The 16,497-nt window shown below is 46.5% G+C and overlaps 1 protein-coding gene across 1 annotated transcript; it reads left to right on the top strand.

Moving 5' to 3' along the window:
* Positions 1 to 845: 845 nt before the first annotated feature.
* CLEC4F (C-type lectin domain family 4 member F) lies at positions 846 to 9,028 on the top strand. Its single transcript, XM_029936256.1, is given in 7 exon segments — positions 846 to 906; positions 1,740 to 1,856; positions 2,168 to 2,306; positions 4,201 to 5,300; positions 6,734 to 6,885; positions 7,799 to 7,917; positions 8,594 to 9,028. Coding segments are annotated over 7 exon segments (1,839 nt in total). The 3' UTR covers positions 8,745 to 9,028.
* The last annotated feature ends 7,469 nt before the right edge of the window (positions 9,029 to 16,497 follow it).

Raw genomic sequence — 16,497 nt, 5'->3', positions numbered from 1 at the left:
AAAAGTTTTTTAAATGTTTATTTTTGAGAGAGTGCAGGGAGGGGCAGAGAGGGGGAACAGAGAATCTGAAGCTTTATTTAAAAAAATTTTTTAATGTTTATTTATTTTTGAGAGAGACCATGGGGAGGGGCAGAGAGGGGATTGGAGCAGAGTGGGGGGAGGGGCAGAGTGGGGGGAGGAGCAGAGAGGGCACCCGAGGATCTGAAGCAGTCTCTGTGCTGACAGCTCAATGCAGGGCTCAAACTCTGCTGTCGGATCCTGACCTGACTCAAAGTCAGAAGCTTAACGGTTGAGCCATCCAGGTGTCCCAAGACCAAATATACCTTTAATTTCACTACAGACCCTTGCCTCCCCTGACAGTTGTGAGGTCCTAAGTGGGCAAGAGTCACCTCAGCCCTTCCTTTGATGTGCAAATCCCTGCTGCACTGACCCAGCTCCTCCCCTTACCTGACTTCCGGTTAGTTTTGAGGGTCTGGGGTTAGGATTAAGGATCAGCCACTGGTCACAAGGATGTTTGTCCTTGAAGCCGAGAAGGATCCCCGCCCCCTCCGGAGTGGCCAGTGAAACAGCATTTGAGGCTAGCTTTGGGAGCTATGCTAGAAAGTGGTGGGTTGGGTGCTGGGCTTGAGTGGCGGATGCGCCAGACTGGCGCCTGGGAGCTTGGAGGGGAAGGACCTTGCTAGGATGATTCTGCACAATCAGCAGAGCTTCCAGGGTGGTCAGGCCCTGCTCAGGACCATATAAGTCCAGGGTATCTTGGCTTCACTTCCCACCCCTACTGGCCCACTGGACAGCCCTTTGGAGTCCAGGGCAGGGAGGAGCATTGGAGGATAAAGGAAGAAGATATGAATTGTGACAAGGTCTACTTTTACACAGACAACCAGAGTGTCTCCCTGCAGCCCCAAGGTGAGAAAACTGAGGCATGAGCCTATCCTCATCAGGGACTGGCTTGCCTGTTTCCCAGCCCCTCCCTGGCAGGCCAGAGCTTGGCTCCTGGCTCTCTCAGTCTCTGGAATAAACAGGCAAGGGCTGAAGGTGGGTTAGGTGAGGATGGAGAGCCTGGCGCACACCCTAATGTATGCATGAACCTCACCAGACCCTTTTCCTTGGGGGTGGGAACGTGTCAGGAGAAAGAGTAAATTTTGAACTCAGAGGGACCTGGTTTTGAGTCCCATCTCTGCATGTTGGGATGGCCCCGCAAGGCCTCAGGGACTCCAGGCTGGTGTTTCTCCTCCTTAGAATGGAATTCTCTGCACACTACTTATCCCTAAGCACACCTGCACACTCCTAGACCCCGATGCAGGGCTTTATGACCCTGCAGAGGGAGGCTCCAGCACTGACCTGTGTCAGTCTGTGGGAGAGGCAGTGGTCCAAAAGGGCGGTGAGTCCTGCTCTGGTCAGAGTTCATGAGCAAGCCTAACCCTAGCCCTGGACTCAGAAGTCAGGCTCCTGCTCTGTCCCTCCCTGGCTCCCTCCTTCTTTCATGCACACTGCATGTTCTGTGTCCTGTGCACCTCCTCTAGGTTCTGGGCAAGTGGTCTCCTCTTTACCTTTGTGTTGCTAACACACCTCCAGTTAGGTCTGGTGATTGCATCCAAGTGCTTAACTTCCCGCCTCTATGATAAGCGTGGCTAGTGTTCTCATCTTCATCAGACAGTTCAAGAGACTGAGCCCAAGGGCGAATCCTGTCCAGCCCACACCACACACTCTCCTCCTACACACTGGCTTCTCCCTTGTAGGGCTGGACTCTGCGGCAGGGGCTCCTGCAGCCCCCAGACGAATAAGGCTTTTTCAGACCACCCTGGCGGTTATGGCTGTGACTGTTGCCTCCTTGCTGGTGGTTCTCTTTGTTATGGGTAAGCTCCTAGGGGACCTGAAGCCCCACCGACTCTCTCCATCTTCCTGCATAAAAGTCCCACAGGGACCAGATGCATACCCTCTGCTCCCAGAAGAGTCAGTCTGCCTCTGGCCCCAGGCCTGAACCAGATCTTTCCCGGGACTCAACCAAAGTTCCTGTCCAAGGAGAGCCTCCTGAGAGCCGAGGCCCATGGAGGAAAGTCTGAGAGGTCCTGCCATCTCCTTTCTTCTGGAACCCCGGGGGTGGGGCAGCCTGTTCTCCCAGCCTTAGTGCAGAGAGACTGTGCTGACCCAGGAATGGGTGTCTCAGTTTTACAGAAGCCAAGACCTCCATCGGAGCCATATGACTCTTCCCAAGAATTTTCAGCCATGAGTGCCAGAGAGGACAACACAACCCAGCAGTTACCTGTGGAACCCTACGGTGAGTAGCCACAGGGAGGAGGGGTGGGGTAGGGGAGCTAGGGCATTCAGATACCCAGACTTTAGGAGGAGCCTCTCCTCTGATGCCCCCAGACCCCTGAAGGGGTTCCATTCTTCTCACAGAAAGACATGATCTTAAAAAAAACAACTTTATTGAGGTGTGATTGACAGATAATAGATTACAATATTGAAAGTATACAATCAGATAAATTTTGATTTACATGTATATCTGTGAAACCATCACCATGATCAGGAGAATGAACATTTTCCTCCTCTTCTCCCAAAGTTGACTTGTGCCCTTTGTCATCCTTCCCTCTCCCCTTCCCCCTTCATCCCCAGGCAACTGCTGATCTACCTGCAGTAATATAGATTAATTGACCTTTTCTAGAATTGTATGAAAAACAGATCATATAGTATGTACTCTTTTTGGTCCTTTATCAGTCATGTAATTTGCAAATATTTTCTCTTGGTTTGTGGCCTGTCTTTTTGTTCTCTTAACCAGATTTAAATTTTAATAAAGTCTAATTTATCAATTTTTTTTCTTTTATGGATTGTACTTTTGGTTTCGTATTGGAAATCTATCCCAAGATCACAAAGACATTTTCCTATGTTTCCTCCTGGAAATTTTACACTTTTTGGCTTTACATTTAAGTCTATGATCAATTTTGAGTTGAGTTTTATATAATGTTGTGAAGGATGAAGTTAATTTTTATTTTGCATGCGGAGAGACAATTGTCACACTGTTGAAAAGATTGTCATGAATTACTTTTGTGTCTTTGTTGAAAATCAATTATTCATATATATGTGGGTTTATTTCCAGATTCTTTATTATGTTCCATTGATGTATTTGTATATCTTTACAAGGCACCTTCGAAGGCCACCTTGCCTCACCTGGCCTTACCTTAGCACAGTGGCTGAGGCCTCATACTCTTACCTAGATAGGGCATGAGGCATAGGGCAGGGAACTTCCAGAAAGGGTCCCTGCCTACTTGGGTTCTTCTCTCTATTCCTGAGAGAAGGCTGGAATCAAGAGTCTTAGACCATGAAAGTCTGAGATAAGGTCTTAGCTTATGAGGTGAGTGAAGGGGGCTAGGAGGACCGGAGGCAGCTGCAGGTGGGTCTGGTGGGAAAGACCATGTGATAAAAGGGGCTGTGAGTTCTCTGAATAACCTCAACAATCAGGACTTTCACTCAGGTTTCCCATATCCTCAACTTCTTCTGTTGGGAATCTCGCTCGTTGTAACACTGGGTGCGCCATCCCTTCAAAAAGGTTCTAGGGTCTAGTATCACCTGGAGGGCCTCCACCATAGCCCTAGGGATTGAACAGAGTGCTTCTTCCCACAGGTTCCTATGTTGTTTAGTTTCTGGAATTTGTGATCAGAAAACTATGTTTGTGGTGTACACAGTTTTTAGGAAGTAACAATAGTGAATCAAGAGGCTCTGTTCTTGGTGTGCAAATACAGAGGGAGACTAACCATGGGCTTTACTTACACCTATTTTCTTTTTCATAATGACCCATCTAATGGTGAAATTTTAGTGGAGTTAAGCTTCAGCAGCTCTAAATGGTATAATCAGTTACTTTCAAGTTCAGTTACAATTGCAAAATAATCCAAGCTTGACCAGCATGACTCTTATGGATAGCCAGTGTACAGTAGGCAAGTACTTTAATCCTTCTGCCCCTAAGTTCATGGAGGGACAGTTAAATAGGCCTTTATTTTAATTTTTGGTCCACAATCTCAGCATGCCCATCCCCGTGGCTGCAGTGAGCAGGAAGTGGCTTGAGGAGCATTTGGGGCTGTGCCTTAGACATTTCCCTCAGAAATTTCAAGAACACTATGGTTGACCCATATAATTAATGCTTCCCTGTACAATGGGCCTCTGTGGCTACCTTCTCCCTTTCCTCCCTCCAGATTCCTCCTGCAGGGTGGCAGAGTGGCAAGAGACTATCCAGATGTTTAAAAGCCATGTGGAGAATTCCAGCACTTGGAGCATGGAAATGCAGATGTTGACTTGTAGAGTGGACAGTGTCAGTTCTCAGATCCAGGTGCTCCATGGTCATCTGGAAAATGCCAGTGCTGACATCCAGATGGTAAAAGGCGTTCTACAGGATGCCAGTACCTTGAATTTCCAGATCCAGATGTTAAGAAGTTCTGTGGAAGTTGCCAGTGCTGAGACCCAGAAGCTGAAAGGAGATCTGGAAAAGGCAAATGTTTTAAATTCCGAGACCCACAGTTTCTTAAGAAGCGGTTTAAAAAATGCCAGCAATGATCTCCACATGTTGACCGGAGGCTTAGAAAATGCCAACACTGAAATTCAGATATTGAAGGCAGGGTTGGAAATGGCCGGTGCCCAGGCCCAGTTGGCAAACAGTAGCTTAAAGAATGCTAATGCTCAGATCCATGTTTTGAGAGGCCAACTGGATAGTGTCCATGATTTAAGGGCCCAGCATCAGGTTTTAAGAAGCAGTTTGGAAGGAGCCAATGCTGAGATCCAGAGGGTAAAGGAAAGCCTGCAAAATGCAAATGCTTTAAACTCTCAGACCCAAACTTTTCTGAAAGGCCATTTAGACAACACCAGCTCTGAGATCCAGTTACTAAGGGGCCATTTCAAAAGGGCTGGTGATGAGATTCACTTGTTAAAAAGAGATTTAGAAACTGTCACTGCCCAGACCCAAGAAGCAAGCCACCATCTGGAGCAGACAGATTCTCAGATCCAGTTATTAAAAACAGAGCTAGAAAATGTCAATGCCTTAGATTCCAAGATTCAGGTGTTAAATGGTTATTTGAAAAATGCCAGCAGGGAGATACGGACACTAAAACAAGGAATGAAGCCTACTGGTGCCTTAGATTCCAAGACTCAGGTATTAGAGAGCAATCTGCAGAAGGCCAGTGCTGAGATCCAGAGGCTAAAAGAGGATCTGCAGAACACCAAAACGCTAACTACGAGAATCCAGGAGGAGCAGAGTCACCTGGAGACACTCTGTGTGGCCTTTGGCTCCCAGGAGCAGCTACAGAAGACACAAAGTAAGTGAGAGGGGAGGACTTGGCCGAGAGATGTAGTCTCTTGGGTGGCCAGAGTCTTCTGTCCCTTCAGTCTTTTGCTTACTTCAGCATGCATCCCCCTAGGAAGGAGGCTGGGTGCTGGAGAAGGGCTGAATCCTAGGCAATGGTAGAGGTGGCATAAGGCAGCTGACCCTGCTCTCAAGTTGTTTGTCATCTGGCCAGTGTGACATGACAAAACAACATTTGAGAAGCGGACGATGTGTGGAAGACATGCAGAGAGGCACAAGAGGTATTAGGTAAGGGACAGCTCTAGGAACTGGAGGGGAGAGGAGCAAAGAGGAGGGAGAAGGGATCTTCTGAGGCTGATGTCCTCTAGTATAGAAAGGGACCTTCTGAGGGGGGAACATTTTTTTGGAGGAAAAAGAATCATAAGATGTTTTGTGGAGAAGATAGCCCTTGAACTGAGCCCTGAAGGACTAGTAGGTGTTTGTGAAACAAGTAGGGTAAGAGGGTGGCCAGTTCATAGTCATGAAGATGTGAAACCATGAGACTCAGAAAACTTCAGGCAGTTCTGAGACTGGACTGTGGCCAAGAGGGCAGTTGATGAGAGGCTAGTAGGCAGGGGCCAGCAGGGTGGCTTTCAAACTGTTTTGAGTGTAAGCACAGCCCCTATTCTATCATGCACATGGTTTTCAATGAATGCATCTTCAACACCCTTTTTACATCTGTCTTGTTTACTAGACTGTAAGTTCCTTGAGGCCATGAATCATGTCTTACTCATCTTTGTATAATAGTCCCTGACTCACAGAAGTTAAAAAGCATTGAACCATGAATGTTGAACAAGAGAATAAATGAATGAATAAGCGAGTCTGCTATGGCCCTGTTTCAAACAGTTGTGGTACAGATGATGTTAAAAAGCTGAGTGTTACAGTGGGGAGGGATGAAAGAGCTGAGAACCCAAGATGCTTGTGCTCATGGAATGAGCTATTAGAGCTTGAAATTGGGAGGTCAGGTAGACCGGGTCCAGAGTATGGTCCTGGGTGGACCTAGCTGAAGTGAATGGAGAAGAAGTCAGGGAAATGGCTGACACTATGGGATGGCTGTAAAGTCTTCTAGGGAGACGGCAGCAGCTGAGGTACAGAGGACTGCCAGGTTATAGCAGTGATAGGGAAAGAGCATAGTGGAGCCAGAAAGCAGGAGTCTGGAAAGAAAGTGTTGTCCAGTGGCAAAGCTATCTGAAGATCCCTGGAGAGATGGAGCCAGGTGTCCTGAGCTGCTTTCTGTTGTATTGGGTATCAGGCTGGGGGTGCAGCCTCCCAGGTCTTGCACTGGGCATCAAGCGCTGCATGGGCTTGTGACTCTTGGGGGCCAGTCCCTGGAAAGGTTAGGAAGGGCCATTCCTGGGCATCCATAGCCAGCCCCTGGTTCTCTTTCCTCCCCAACCTTTGCTCCAGATCAACTTCTTCAGCTGATCCTGCAAGGCTGGAATGCCTACAGCGGGAACTTGTATTACTTTTCTCACATCAAGAAGTCTTGGCATGAGGCTGAGCAGTTCTGTGTGTCCCAAGGAGCCCACCTGACTTCAGTGACTTCTGAGGAGGAGCAGGTCAGAGCTGCAGGCTTGGGTTGGTACTGATGGGCTTGGTGGGGGATAAGGGGCCTTGGTACTTTGGCCTTCCTCCTTTTGTGGCAGCCCGGGCAGAGACCTGCATGTCTCCTCTGTCAGTTAGGGAACAGATGTTTATTGGGTTCCGATGAGCATCTGTTCTGGAGGTAAAAGCACTGACAGCAAGCCTCCATGTCCTCAATGAATGAGGAGACACCCAGGGGCTCACAGATGTCAACAGTGAGGAAGGGCAAAGGGAAGTGGCATGGTGACTGCCCTTAAAGTGTTGGGAGTGTATGTCCCTCCCCACACCTCATTTTCCCCTCAGCGTCTACTCTAGTTGTCAGTCCTGAGTGTGATAACCGTTAATCAATGGCTGCGGAAGGCCCATAAGCAGGAGACCCAGGCTTCTTGGGAAAGCAAGACACGAAAGTTTGAGGACCACCAAAGGGAAAATAGACCCTGGGTGGCCCATTTGCAGAAGGTGCTTACCAGAACTTACTAGGGTTCTTGTCAATGTTCTTGTTAAAGGACTGTAATGAGTTTGGTCCATTTCAATTTACAGAACGACCCATCCTTTGTGGTTCTCCTGAGGCTGTTCTTATATGTCTGTTAAAGGACATGCTATTTTTCTAAAATACATCTCCTTAATAAACTGTGGCCAGGTCAATCTTTGTCCCAGTGAAGGCACCCTCATCACATCAACATGGGAGAAGATGGATTTTCTCTGAGGGGCCCTGGGTCCTGCTCTCAATCCTGGACAAACCAAGGAAGGTGCAAGGAGGGGCTCAGCCCCTGCAAGGGAGTCGGCTTCATGCCCCAGGACCAGGGAGAGGACAGCCTAGCCTCCTTTTCCACATGGCCGGGAGAACCAGCCCCTCACATAGGGTTAAACACCGCCTTTTCTCTGCAGGCATTTCTGGTAAAGTTCACGAGTACCTCTTACCACTGGATTGGCCTCACTGACAGCGGCAAGGAAGGCTACTGGCACTGGGTGGATGGGACACCATTCAATTCTTTCCAGAGCAAAGGGTGAGTCCTGCACTGTCTGGTGCTGTCCTAGGCAGAGTCTGGGGCAGGCCTGGCTAGAGACTTTTGTGTGTCCTTGTCTTGTGTGTGTATTCCTGCCCAGTATTACTGTTGTTTATGAAATATGTGTATGATGTGTATGTGCAATGTGTGTATAAAGAGTGGATGTATGGTTGTGTATGTGATGTATATGTGGTGTGTGGTACGTATGTATGTATGATACGTGTGTATGTATGATGTGTATGATGTGTGGGGGGTGTGTGTAATACACACTGGCATAGTTGTGGTCCTTGCGTGGACCTCTCCACAGAGGGGTATCAGAACAAGACAGGTCCTGGGGCTGGCAAGCCGCCTATGAGTGGGTCTTCCTGCCGTTTTGTTATTGTTGTTTTTCTTTGTTTGTTGTTGCCTGTCCTGTACACTTTGAAGGCCCTGCTTTTGCCAGAAGGTATCTGAATGTGAATTCTGGGGTGGGAACTTATAGCTTCAGACCCCCTTCCTATCCCTTGATCCTCAGTAACTAAAGACAACCTCAACAGAGCCACCCTTAGTGCACTCTTGGGCCCAGCTCTGTCCCCATCCAGGGCCACCAAGAGATTAGGGACCCATGTCACTGATGCCATAGTCGGGGGAAGGGACACATCTTTTGTCTGGCAGAATAAAGCCCTCTTGTTTCCAGGTTTTGGGGCACGAATCAGCCAGACAACTGGCGGCACTGGGACGGGCAGACGGAAGACTGTGTCCACGTTGAGCAGAAATGGAATGACATGCACTGTGACACCCCCTATCAATGGGTCTGTAAGAAGCCCATCAGCCAGCATGTGGCCTGACACAGGCCAGATCTGAGAGTTTGCCACTACTGCCAGCTCTGGACCTTCCCCACCTGATGCCTTGTGAACGTCTGAACCCAGCTTGTTCCCTGGGGCTTTCCATTTGGCCGTTTGTGTTTCCTGCTCTGTCCTTTCATTTAACCCTTGGAACATATTTACCCCATGTGGCCCATTGGGATCAAGGGCTCTTCAGGGCCAGAGGCTTGCTGTGCCTTTGTATCCCTTCAGTCACCAGCACAGACCTGCCAGGCTGTGGGTCCCCAATAAATACTGATCACACAAAAGTGTGCTTGTCTCTGCGACGGCCATCACTCTCTTTTCTCCCTGAATTGGTTCTCCTTCCTCAACGTCCCTTCTGCCCTGAAACAGGCATATCTTTGTTTAAGGGCTTTATAGCTATGAATGGCTAGTTGGTTCCTTGAAAAACAGCAGAAGTTTAACACAAACTACAGGGACATCTTACAGGGGTCTGAATTACCAAGAAGTGACAGTCATCCTAGGTGTTCCTGCATTTCCTCTGTTGCAGATGGGGCTGGAGCTGCATTTTTCTGGGCCTTGAAACCATCCAAAAACATCTTTCTGACCTGTGGCTGGCCTCATCTCATTTCCTGATTGTTACCTCTTGATGTCGTATTTCTGGCTTTGGCCTTTTCTTGTGGCCCCACTCCCACTCCAGGGACTAGGCACTCTGACAGCTCAGTTTAGAATGAGAATTTCTAGAGCAGCTCTTTGCCTGGCCTCGTGGAGTCCTGTCCTATGGATGCATGCACAGGGAGCCCAATGCAGGGTTCTCTGGCTCTTCCTCTGTACAACTGCCTCTCCTTCATGCTCCTCCCCAAATCCTAGCACTCCCAGTCTCCCCCAACTCCCATCTTACTCTCTCCATACTTAGTGTGACTGTCATTCCCTGTGTGGGACCCTCCTCCCTATACTGGGGTCTGGCAAGAGCCTCCAGGAAGAATCCCAGGGAGCTGGTGGGCTCAGCCTGTCTGCTTCCCTAGCCAGGAACTTGGATTGCAGTTGTCCAAAGTCTGAAAATAACTGTTCATCGATTGTTTCATGAGTTTTGTCCAGTTTTCCAGTTGCTGATAGCAAAGGACTGGTCCAGCTACTCCATTAGGACCAGAAATGGAAATCTATTCTAATTGTTATGATATCTTTGGCTGAGCAGGACTTTAATCTGTTTGTATTCATATTTTTTTTTGGCTTTTCTTTTGGCCTTTTCTTTTATGGCTTCTTAGCTTTTTATCAGTCTTAGAAACTTATTCTCTATCACAGGCTTGAAATAATATTTTGCTGTATTTCTTTTAGGCACCTTTACTATTATTATTATTTTTAGACTTACATATGTTGCAGGATTTGATTTCCTGATAGTTTATTCCTTGGTAGTTTGCACTATAGCAATATAGATATATAGGGATGGGTTTATTGTTTTCTTTTTATGTGTTTCCATTCTTTGTGTTAGGATTTTCCTAGTCTATGCAAAAAAAGGTAGGAGCCAATATTAATATGTCCCACTTTTGCACAATTTACAGAGCTTTTCTTTATGGCCTAGTAGTGTCTGCTCACTTTTTATAAATATTCCACAGGTATATTTTTTAGATTTGGCTTGTGATTTTCATTATGCAGATATTTAATATCCTTATTTATATGTTGTCCATACAACCTGTCAATTTCTCTAGGAGGATTTGTTAACTCTCCCGTGTAGAACATTATCTGTATTTATTATCTTGTTGGGTTCTTATAGTTCTAAAGCTTTTGATTTATGTATTTTAGGATTATTTTAATGTCTGAAGATGCATAACTATTAAGTCTACTTAAGGACTTTTATTTTTTATCAGTATTCATGCAATCAAGGACTATTTATTGCACCTCTACCATGTAACAAGCGCTCTTCTAGGTTTTCAGGATTCAAAAGTGAATGAAACATAAAATTCCACCTGATCCACACCCTTGAAGCCAGCATTCTAGGAGGGAGTAGAGGAACTTAGGACATCCTGCCCCTTCTCATCGCCGCAGGAAGAATCCTCGGAAGCCTGAAACCTGCTGGTGACATTCTAGAGTAGCAAGCTAGCTGTTAGTTATCTATCTAACCAACCATGGTGTGTGGCCTAAAGCTAAGGGAACATGGACAGGTAAACATGCTCACTCTCCAGGGTCAATTCTCTTGCCCGGGCTGGCCCTTTCTTTCCTATAGGGAAAGTTCTCAAAGCTGAAATTTCCCCCAAGAGTCAGTCAAAAATGCAGAGGAATTAAATTCTCTACAGACTGAGTGGAGCCATCTGGGGAAACAGAATGAAGTCCTCAGGGTTCCTGGAGGAAGTGGTCAGTTTTTCACCCTGGAGTGACAGCCTGCTCCACCCAGCCTCCACTCTATAGCTGTGGCTCTCAGTGACCATGGATTATGTTGGTGACAGATATAGGCTGTAATAGACAGTTGCCACCACATGGGTACCCACAGCTTTTTCTCCCAGAGCTATGATTTCCAGTCTTTTAGGGTATGAGGGCCCAACCTGATAGAGGCTGGAGTCTACACATTATGAGTTAGGGACACCCCAGCTCTAGCATAGGGGGAAGGCATAGACTTTTTGGCTGTCATGAAATGACCTCCCAGGCTTGGTTTTCTAGGGAAAGGGAACAATTTCTTAGGAGAGTGAGCATATTTTGGAAGCAGATGTTACAGCATTTTGAGAATGAAGGTTCAGAAAAACCTCTACCTGTGTTATAGTCAGCAACTCTGAGTGTCCCCTACCAGCTAATGCCCCAGCCCTCTATACTCTGCAATTCTCACAACACTTGCTTCCATATACCCAGATTTTGGCCTGGGTATTTGTCCAACTCCTTATCCTACACCATGCCTACTAAAAAGACCTCTCCCTTTGTGTTGCTCTTGCTTATAAGGGCCAGTTATAAGTGGCTCTGCTTCTATATGCTGCTATCCATTCCTACAGCTCAAAGTCAACCAAGCCCAGGGTTCCTTGTCGCCAGTAAAAGCCCCAGCCCCAGGGAGAGTCATCAAAGAGTAAGGAGGCCTGGGCTACTCTTGGGAGGGGTGACTTAGGGTAGAAGAAACAGAGGACCATGGGGAGGGGGAGGGGGCAAAGAGTTAGGGAGAGGGAGGGAAGCAAATCATGAGACACTCTTGAATACTGAAAATAAACTGAGGGCTGAAGGGGGAGGGGAAAAGAGAAGGGGGGTGATGGTCATGGAGGAGGGCACTTGTGGGGAGGAGCACTGAGTGTTATATGGAAACCAACTTGACAATAAACTATATATATATATATATAAAGGATAGAAGAGGGTCTGCTAGCTGGGCCTCAGGAAGGCTTCTTCCTGCAAGATAAGGCCACACCAGATAGATCCAAAACACACCTGTGTCTCTCTTTTCCACCTGCTCTTGCTAAAGCAGCCTGTAGCTTACTTCCTTTTGAATCTCCTCAAAGCCCTGCTTTTTTTGCAATCTTATCCTTATTAGATATGATAAGCATTTCCCACTCCAGCTGGTGCCAGGACAGAAGTTCCAGGCCCTCTTCAAGGTGGCTCCAACAAGCCTTTCATGATGTCTCTGCTATGGGGTCACCAGCACCGAACCCTGGACCTCAGTGTTTCCTCAACCAGTTCTGACTGCAGTTTCTGCACTTTTTCTCAGAACACCCTCTTCCTGGGTTACTCATGTAAAATAGCCAAGCTTCTGGACATTCTATCTGGTTCATATATCATCGTTGCTATTGTTATCACCTGCAATGTGTTGGGAATTATGTGAGGCAGGAGAGATTGGTGGTTATAGACTGTTACAGTCTGTGGCCAGACTGCCTGGGTCCAAGCTCAGCTCTGCCCCTGTCTAGCTGGGAAAGTTGGCTACTTGACTTGTGTGTCTCAATTTCCTTTTCTGTGAAAAAATTAGAGTACCTCTCTCTTGAGGCTGTTGTGTGATTAAGAAAGCTAATTTATAAAATGGGCTTAGAAAAGTACATGGCACATGGATCCCATTATACAAACGTTAGCTGTTACTTTTGTGCCAATGGCCTAACTGACTCCTTACTACAACTCTGAGAAGGTTCTATCACAATCTCCAATTTACAGATAGGAAGGTGAGGTCTAGAGTGTTTGAATGTCTTGCCTGAAGTCCTATGAACTCCTGTGCTGCTGAAGCTCTTCCCCTTGGACCCACAACTAACCCTGAGGCCTTGTAGGTCTCCATTCTTCTGTGAGGCCCTGAGAAGCTCCAGGCTTCCATCTGCTCTTTCCTGAGGCTGCCAGGCATCTCTCTGCATATTGTCAAAGCTGGAGGCTACTAGCTTCTGCTGAGCACAGTGGCAAAAATGAGAAGGACTTGAGGGGGTTGGGGTCCTTGACCTTTTACCAGCTTCTTGGGGACAAAGGCTGTGGATCTGTTCTCCTTCTCTGTTCTCGATAGGGAAGCACTTGTGACCCAGAGTTAACTCTGCTGGTGATGTGGCCAAGATAGTAACCCCAGCTCATGGCTGGTGGGAGTGGAGGAGGAGGAGCCTCCAGGGAAGTGAAGTGTGTGCTACTGGACCAGGCCAGCTGGAAGTGTGGGATTTCCACACAGGTCTGTCCCTGGTGACTCTGGGATAGAGGCCACTCATCTCAAGGAGAAGCTGACCAGTAGTGTAGCCTTGGTTAGTCATCCAGCTTCTCTGGCATTTTGATTTTCTCATCTGTACAATGGGAGTAAAGTCAGGTTCTCAGGAAATGGTGAGATAAAATAACACATAGTATGTAATAATAATATGAATTTACATTCATATGAGTAATAATATGAAATTGCCAAATTGATTTAGATAGGCATTCTGGGCAGTGCAGACTTGTCACTTTATAGTTTCTGATCCTTTTTAAAAATGTCATTCTTTGCACTTATTAAAGCTGTTTGTTAGCAGCTCTTTCATGTTTTGACTGAACTACAGAGATTAAGGCTACTGTGTCTGAGCCAAAAACTGGTCAGGGTGGTGAGGAGCTGCCAAAGACCCGGGCAGATATAGGGAGTGCTCCTCTGAGCTGGGTCCCAGCATAGGAAACAGGACTGATGGGGTGAATCTGCTGGGGCAGGAGATGGAGCAAGGGCCCGTTTCTGGGTATCTCGCATGGAAGACAGTGGGTTAGCTCCCTGCCACTACCTCCTCCTTCCTCCCTCCTTCCTTTCCTCCAGGGTGCCTCTTTGCACTATAGAGGCAGAAGCCGAAATTCCATTTTCCAGAACCCCTTATTCCCAGGGTTCTGGGTGCCAATTAATCAGACCTTCTTAGAAACAGGTGTGCATGGACACCAGGCAGAACCCATGTCCCTGTCCTTCTATTTTCTGTGGACAAGCCCGGGGGTGGGGACTTGGCGTTTCTCTGCAGCAGTGTTCCAGGGCCCCTTTCCCAGCTTTGGGGGAGTTGAGTGGCTACGGTAACATTGGTTCCTGCTCCCTGGATTGCAGCTTTGGTGGTATGTTCTCAAACTGAACTTTTCCTGCTTCACCAGCTCTCCCAGGGATTGTGTTAAGCACCTAAATCCCTGAATTAAATCGTTTGGCTCTGCTTAGAATACCTAGAAGAATTTCTGATCCTTCTCTGAATCTTGATTGGGGTGAATGGCCTGAGGACTTTGCTGCCACTGGGCACCGGCAATTGCAGAGGCCTCTAATAGGGCAGCTCCATTTTTGGAAATGACACTCAGAAGCAATGATTTGGAAGGAACCTAAGTCCCTGGGTGACCACGAGGAACAGAGATGCACCACTGACCTATGCCTTCCACACTGCCAGAGGAGAGAAAAATTAACTATTTTGCTCACTAGGCCATTGCATCTTTGGGTAATGGCAAGGTAGAAGCACCTAGTCACTGTCAGGTGTAACACTTTGGCTCAGATTAGTTCATGTAATTGTTCTTCCTCAGAACACATGGCCCGATATACGAATCTAACAGGAAAGAGGCCTGCAAGTTATATTTGGAGTTGATGGAGGGGGAGCAAGTATGAAGGAATAAGTTCTGGGGCTCTCACACTGGGTTCCTGATACATACCAGCTTGTCCACTCAAAGATTTGGCAATAAATTAGAAAATGTCAATAATGTCCTTTTTGATACTCAAGGAAACTTAGGAAAATGGATAACTATCTCCATTTTAAGATTTCCACAAATTTGGCTCTTGTTACTTCCTATCTGATTGTCAGCAGACAACACCAAATAAACTCAGAGGAAAAAAAATTATTTTCCTTCTTAAATATATACATGCATATAGTATGTTTATATATATATAGAAGTGACCCACACTTATTGTGAAAAATTTGAGAAATATAGACGATATGAGGTACAGATCTTAACCTCATCCCCAGGGTGACTGCTCAGGGAACCCCAGTTAAACATTTGGTGTGTCCTCTTCTCTTCCCTTGCCCTTCCTTTGCAGGCAGTGCTGTGGCGGGAGCTGAGGGGGAGAGGGGGTCGAGGAGGAGGTGGCTGATGTGGCTAGGAAACTGGATATGTACCAGAGTTGAGCAAATAAATAAGTAAATATACTGAGGATAACAGGAGTCGGGTTTCTCACTGTTGGAGAAAGTAGTTATAAATTCAGGAGAAACAAGAGAAATCTGAGCTATTTGATTGGAATTGGAGATATTCCTGTGAACTCTTTAAATCTCTATCGTCTATCTATGCAGAAATATAGATACAACTCTGTGTGTATGCTTATATGTGTACATCTGTACATTTCCTATCGCTAAAAGGGCTTAGAAGCATTGACATCTCAAAAGGAATGAACAACCAAGCATCCAAATCTTTCCTTCTAAAGTCCATCTCCCACTAGAAGAATTGACTGATTCCACGACCGGGCTAGGAAAATTCAAGACAAGCTTGGAGCATATCATGTCTTTTTGTCTCAGGTCAGAAAGCACGCAAAGAATGACAGAGTCATGTTAAAAGAACAGTGAAGCCAGCATAAAGGGGGCTCCTACAGGCCAAATCTGGAATTATTTGAGCACTGGAAATAGTGATATGAATAAATTATATCTTGTTGAATAAAATATAAAGTCATGAGTTCACGTTGAGATAAATATAAAATACATAAATAAATGAGTAGGAAAAGCTCTTCCCTCCAATAGGATGTCAACCATTTGGCCACAAAAGGCCAAAAGGCAGGAGTCAGCGATGGATGCTAAGGATATTGGTGATTTCCTCACAAAATAGTTATCGGTCAAAAGGAAAAGTTAGTCCATTTATGGTGAAGGAACCTGGCAGACACCACTGAGGGATCAAGGTTTACTTCACCTGTGGTGGGACCGGTCAGCATCATGTATCTCCTGATGGGATGCACTGAGAAAAGCCCAGCATCTTTTCTGTGGAGTTCTTGCCAGGAAGGGATGGCCTAGGTCTGGACATGAGGGAACACTGGTGAGGGACATCCTTCAGAATGAAAGAGTTCTCTTTGAAACTGTCAAGGTTATGATGACAGGGCAAGACTTAGGAAATGCTTCAGAAAAAGAATAATGAAAATGGGAATGTTCCTAGAGAGAAAGCGGGCAATGGAGTATATGTGGAAAAATGTTACAAGTAGACAATCTAGGTAAAGGAGCTACAGGACTTCTTGCTTACTGCTCTTGGAGCTTTTATTTGTTTCTTAAATGAATTTTGTCAAGTTTTCTGTGTTGCCAGAAAAATTTTCTGGTAAATATATATATGTACATAAGTATATTTGCAAATATGTGTATGCATGTATCCAGAAGCCCAGTCCCCAGCCTGGACTAATCAAATTAGAATG

The sequence above is a fragment of the Suricata suricatta genome, chromosome 4 (genome assembly GCF_006229205.1).
Source record: "Suricata suricatta isolate VVHF042 chromosome 4, meerkat_22Aug2017_6uvM2_HiC, whole genome shotgun sequence".
Lineage (NCBI taxonomy): Eukaryota > Metazoa > Chordata > Mammalia > Carnivora > Herpestidae > Suricata > Suricata suricatta.
This window is presented reverse-complemented; position numbering and strand designations above follow the sequence as displayed.